Here is a 6,631-nt window from a genome sequence, read left to right as displayed (position 1 = left end):
TCTAGCCAACTGTCATCCAGGGCTGGACCCTACAGCCCATCAACTGGTTATTTTAATTCGATTTATTATATTATTGTTTTCATTTATTTATATGTGCCTAATGTGAGTTGTCAAATGTCTGTCTTCAGTCAGCTGTACTTTTAAACATGCACATTTCCAATATGAAAGACTAATAAAAACCAAAACATTTCATGTCTCATACATAACAAAAGCATGAAGACCAAGCCCCACTATCAGAGAAATATGCTATTTTGACATATTTGATCTGAGCCAAATCTATTTAGTTGTTTGAATAAAACATTTGACATTTTTTGAAAAAAGATAAATATATGTGACATGCATTCTGGTTATTAATCTAATATCACTTTTGTGTTATTTTATGGACTGCCTGATAACAAATATTTATTTTATAAAAGTTGTGTCCAAATTGACATGCAGTTAGGTCCATATATTTGGACACTGACAATTATGGTATAATTATTTAATTTTGGCTCAGTATGAAACCAGAATAGAATTAAAATGAAACAATCAAGATGAAATTTAAGCTTTAATTCAAGGGGATGAACAAAAATGTAACATAGGGGGGTTAGGAAATTAAACATAAAATGCTTTAAAATGAGTGATTGTAGAAGGACTCGTGCATTTAAAGGTTAAACATGTATGTTGATGAAACAGGAACAGGAAGTTCAGTCTGTATATAGTGCTAAAGACTGTTCACACAGCCCACTTTCACACAGTTTCAAATTAGCAGCAGATCAGGACTTGAGATCCATAAATATCAATATTTTTTTATTATTATTTATATATTTTGGGGGTTGAATTTATGCATGTAAATTCTTGCACATACGTGTGTGTTTCCCTACTACAGGACTGAGCGTTTGTTAATGAAGAGGTGGACATGGCAGAGAAAACAATTCTTTTCTGTTTTCTGTTGAAAGGTTTGATTTTCCTTCCCTTATTTCACACCTAGTGTTCAGTATGACTGAGAATGTAAATTAATTAGTTTAACCAGTAATAATATGTTTAATCTGTTGAATTAAACTATGTTAATATTTTAGCTAAATTGATATACACTGTTTTCTGACTGGAAGACTGGGATCTCATTCAAAATATTTACAATATTAAAGTAATTTAAAAATACATCAATAGTTACAATTATGTATGATGTAGATTTTGCTGTTCCTATTGTTCTGCTTGTAATAAATTATAATGTATTACAATTCAATGTTTTGTAAACAGTTATATTTTTATTTAGCTGTTTGTGAGATTACAAAACAACAGTTGCAACAAATGTGTTGGTGTGTCTGAATGCTTTAATGTTTCTGCTTGTAATTTAATGCTTTTCATCTTGTGTGTGTTGTAGGTGTTTGTTGTAGAGAGTTCAGCATCAGTCTGCCAGAGAAGATTGAAGCTCTCAGTGGATCCTGTTTGATCATAAACTGCACTTTTGAGATTGAAAAACATGACCAATTCCTCACTGAGAGTGCTGCGACAGGATTATGGTTCAAAGGTGCAAAGAATGGCAAAGAAGTGTTTAACTCCAGAGATCCCAAACCTGGTCACTTCAGTGGGAATATAACTGGAAAACTACACGAGAAGAACTGTACCACTATCTTTAACGATGTTAGTTCGAATCACAATGGTAAATATTTCTTCAGAATTGTGAGTGGCAGCCTGAAATACACCTACGAACAACCCTTCTCCACTATAGATGTCATTAGTGAGTGATTTGAGCCTTTTAATTATAAACAAATGTGTTAATAAAGTGTTTTAAAAGTTGCCATGATTGTCATTTCTTTCTCTGTGTCAGACTCTCCCCCCAAACCCAGAGTGCAGCTGTATGTGGAGCAGAAGGAGGTGCAGGATCAGGAGGAGGTGTTGGAGGGGAGCTCTGTGAGTCTGCGCTGCTCTGCTGAGATTCTCTGCTCCTCTCCTCCACCAACTCTCACATGGAGCTCCACCCCCAGAATCCCCCTCAGTGAAAGCAGCAGACTACAGGAGCTCATCTCTGATCTGAACTTCACTGCTACTCACCGTGAGCATGGAGTCACTTTCACCTGCACTATAACCTACCAGCTACAGGACAAGAACAAAACAGCACAGGAGAGCATCACAGTACACGTTCAGTGTAAGATTTTTGTGGCATCAATACTTTTCTCCTCTATATGCTACATAAAAACCATGTGCTTAATGTGTATCATGTCATTCTCTCTTCTTTTTCAGATGCACCTAAAATCTCTTCGACCTCCATCTGTAACAGAACTGATGTAACTGTGTGTTTCTGTGAGGCTGATGGGAATCCCTCACCTGAACTGGAGTGGCATCTGTCTGGACGTCCTGTCACTAACTCTTCAAACACGTTCATCAGTGAAGAGCGATTGAGCAGCACAGGCTTGAGGAGCTCCATCACTCTACATCAGTCTCTCACACACACATCCACTCTGCAGTGTGTCAGTAACAACACTCGAGGCACTGCAAGTCAACTGCTTCAGTTGCCTATATCTGTTGAACGTGAGTTTCAGTTCTGTGATACATCTAACAGAAGAGCACCTGTCAATAATCTATAAATGTGAAACATGTAAATCGTGCATTCACGAGCAAAATAACAATCATTGGTTGCATCCAAAAGCTGAAAAATGCTGCCTTAATTCAGAAGCTGCATTCCAATGTAGGAAGGCATCAAGGTTCATCTGAATCCAATGCTAGCTTCACTTACTGTCTCCTGAGATGCCTTAATCTGATCAATTGTTAAAAGTATCATAGATGTATCCTGTTTCACTGCCTTTGACATCCCATAATTATGTCTTCAAATCTGTGACAGGTGGGCTAAAAAGAAAAATGGCTCCTAAAATGTGCAGTTAGTGGTCTGTTTGTATCTAAATTTTCAACCAATTTTTTCCACTTTTGATGTCGTTAGTACTATAGTAATTAGCTAAAAATTCACCAAAACTCTCAATGTTTTGTTGTAGATCATTAAAACATTATGCTGCCTCAGAAGTCTTAAATCAGTTTCGCGAGGTACCTTTGTGCTCAAATGCTGCCCGCGAATCATTGCCCTACGCTTTCAGACACAACCATTGACATACGTAGGAATGCTAATGCTAATGCTAATCTATTACTTTTTAAATTCTCATTCCCCGGCCATCATAGTTATTTTGTTTGTAGATAGTGATATAACTATCTAGCAATTGTTTAACTGAATCATTGAATCATCAGTGGTTTTCCAAACACTACTTATTCTTTTTTTTTAGGATTGAATCATTTCTCTTTGCTGATTGGAGTTGCTGTTGTGGCTCTGGTGTTCGTGTTGTTGTGTGCCATTACATGTATCCGTGTACGGTAAGTGCACAAAACACATGAGGTAAGGGGTCATCGGATGCCCATTTTCCACAAGTTGATAAGATTATTTAGGGTCTTAATGAAAAGTCTATAACATACTTTGATTAAAATTTCTCAATGGTAGTGTAAAAACAACTTTTTTCCCCTGTCAAAATCAGCTCTGTTTTCAGTGAGCCATTCTAGTCCATGTTGCTTTAAATGCTAATGAGCTCTGCTGACCCCGCCTTTAAAATTCAGCCTCAAAACTGGCTAACTAGCACATTATTAGGCAAGGCGATTTGCAAAGAATAAAAAAACCCTTAAACTCACTTCTTCTGTAGATGAAGCTGGATCACGAATGATTCGCACGAACATAGACACATTTAGGCAGATCGGGATCATCACATTCCCTTCAAAATGAAAGTAACGTTAACCCTCTGCATATTCAGCGACTCAGCTGTTGGGAGTAAATGACGACTGCTATATTCATTATTACATCCAACAACAAAATGCCTCAATCGCTTAATCGGAGACATGTCGTCTTCCCCTGCACCAGAGGCAGACAGCTCCCAGCTCACTCAGGGCGGGTCTAAAGTAAGACGGCCTTGCCAATCAACTATCGTGGGAGCGGTCTGTACAGAACTACGTCATTCCGACAGGAATCTCAGAACAGCCCGATTTGAGAAAGGGCATTTTAAAATAGGGAATTTAAAAAACCCACTGGGTGGATTTTATCATTATAGGATGGATGTGTACACACACTTCCAACACACATTTATGTTCAAACAACTTGAAAAGTGAATTTTGCATCTGATGACCCCTTTAAGAATGATGCATAATAGAAGAGCACTGTGAAACACATTCAGCATATTTGATCTGATGATTTTATTGTACATTTGGTTAAAGGCGTTGCAAAGAATAGAGGAGTTAGATCTGAGAAACCCTTAAGCATAAATAGTTTGTAGATGCCACATTTGATTATTTGTATATATTGCAATTATATTTATATATGTGACTTAAATGACAATCCTGACTGATTTCATGATTGTGCCAACTGTGAAGCTTTTGTCGAATATAAATTATTTTAACATGGACACATTTTGTTTTTTGTTTTTTAGAAAAAGGAATGGGAAACTTTCACAGGCTGCACAAGAATGCACCAAGAGAAGTGATCAAATTACCAATGAAGTGAGTTACAACAGTAACAATAATAATAATAAATACAAAAACAAAACAAAAAAACAACTAAACTAGAACACAAACAGCTAAACAATTTAAAGAGACACACTAGAGCTTTACTGCACTGATTCAACCCTGTCACTCCACAGGACAATCAAGACAACCCTGTTTATGTCATGATGTCTACTGGAGCCGCCACAGCAAATCAAAACTATCAAGACATTTATTCCTCCATTGTCTTCACAAAATCTAAATCACGAGAGGTTGGGAGTGTCTCTTCACTGCATTCTGACTACGCTGTCCAGGATTGTTCTGGATGGCTGTCAAAGACTGAGAGCTCAATAGGAGAGTCAAAGCAATTAGAGGAAGAGCTGTTTGAAGACTCCTCTCAGCTTTACGCAAAGGTAAAACGCCGTAACCCTTAGAAAACTGGACACTTTGCCCTTCCTCTATTAGTTTTCCCCCTAAAAATATATATTCAGATACTGTATCTGTAAACAAGAGAACAATTTTAACATTTAGCCCCATTATTGCTGACTCATCATCGCACAATTTTAGAGGTCACTGATAGGTTGTGAAATGTGTTGGTTAAAAACAGACAAGACAACTGATGAAGAACAGTGAAGAACACAAGGATAAAAAAGGGATTCTGTAAAAACGTGTAGTTCTTACATTTTAACTAATTTGGTTTGTGCATTATATCAGAATTCCCCAAATTTCCAATCTTTGGTGTTTTTGGGAAATGTTAACTCTATGGTATTATTTGAAATCCCTTGGATTTGCCATGAAAATTGGAATGTGATATGTTCTAATTTATCTATAATACTGATTTCAGAGCAACAAATATTCTAGAGTAGAAGCACTTCTGAATTTTTGTGTCAAAATCAGTCTAAGATTTTCATTTGGTGCTTTTGAGGCTAAACTGATCTTAGGGATTCTCAATAGCAACCTATGTGTGTTGTTTTCTTTTCTTTTAGTTTTGTTCATTTATTTGCTTATAATCATATAATTATTCAATCATTCAATTCTTCAATGTAATCATAGTCATTTACTACATGTATAATTTAAACACATAATTGTCTATATTATATATTGTATTTTTGCTGTTTTGTACATTGCCTATTTGGATATTTGTATTATTCTTTATTACCTGTGTCCTGTCCTGTTGCTGTCTTTCTGTTGCGCTGTGGAGCTTCTGTCACTAAAACAAATTCCTCGTATGTGTACTTGGCCAATAAAGCTCATTCTGATTCTGATTCTAAACATTTAATCCTAACCTTATGAGCAGTGTTTGGGAGTAACTACTTACATGTAATGGAATTATGCAATTTAATTACAAAATAAATGTAATTGTAGTTTACAATTAGTTACAGTTACTGAGAAAAAAAATGTGTAATTAAATTAGTTATTTTTGAAAATGTTAATGATTACAAAGGGGGTTACATCTGAATTTTTTCACACACACACACACGCGCACACACACACACACACACACATACCGATTTAATTGACTTCTTTAATAAATTGAATTGACTGCTCTAAAATGAGACACCAGTGTTTCATGAGTTTAGGACACAGAATAGGACACATGCTTATTCAATAACTGTTTTATTTCCTATTTGGGTTTATGCATATGCTTTATTTTTTAAGATTAATTGTTTTTTCCAAGGCGTTGTTAGATGCCAGTGTTTCCTGTCATAACTATGCAAACATTTGATTTCAAATCCACTATCATAGCAATTAAACTATTTCTTATTATAATTTTAAATCTGTTTTTAACCTTAGAATGATCTCAAAGTAAACAAGAGGTGTTACTAGTTACTAGTCGCTTACTAGAAACTGCTTTCTTCATGGAAGCTTTGCGTTCAAATATTTCAACTCAGATCAGCGTTTCATGTCTAATTATTTACTTTTGTGGCAAGCAGCCATGTAATAAGCGGGATAATGTAAAATAAAGATGTACATTTTCCCTTACTTATTATAATCTTAATTCAAGTGATGAAGAATTTTGAAAGGGTGACAGTTATCAGTGTTGAGTACATTAAGGTTAACCCTGCCTGGTTTAAATGTTTGAAAATGATTAACAGTTGAAATTATTAGAAATTTAGAAAAGTAATCAAATGTAATAAGTTAC

At 35.5% G+C, this 6,631-nt stretch overlaps 1 protein-coding gene across 1 annotated transcript; it reads left to right on the top strand.

The window, feature by feature from the left end:
• The first annotated feature begins 725 nt into the window (after positions 1 to 725).
• On the top strand, positions 726 to 5,757 carry LOC306858203 (Schwann cell myelin protein-like). The gene is made up of 7 exons (XM_079398626.1): positions 726 to 938; positions 1,364 to 1,720; positions 1,811 to 2,128; positions 2,224 to 2,511; positions 3,252 to 3,339; positions 4,437 to 4,506; positions 4,647 to 5,757. The coding sequence occupies exons 1-7, from the start codon at positions 899 to 901 to the stop codon at positions 4,920 to 4,922; spliced, it is 1,437 nt and encodes a 478-aa protein (XP_079254752.1). The 5' UTR covers positions 726 to 898; the 3' UTR covers positions 4,923 to 5,757.
• Positions 5,758 to 6,631: the final 874 nt, after the last annotated feature.

This window comes from Barbus barbus (assembly GCF_936440315.1).
Source record: "Barbus barbus genome assembly, chromosome: 39".
Lineage (NCBI taxonomy): Eukaryota > Metazoa > Chordata > Actinopteri > Cypriniformes > Cyprinidae > Barbus > Barbus barbus.
This window is presented reverse-complemented; position numbering and strand designations above follow the sequence as displayed.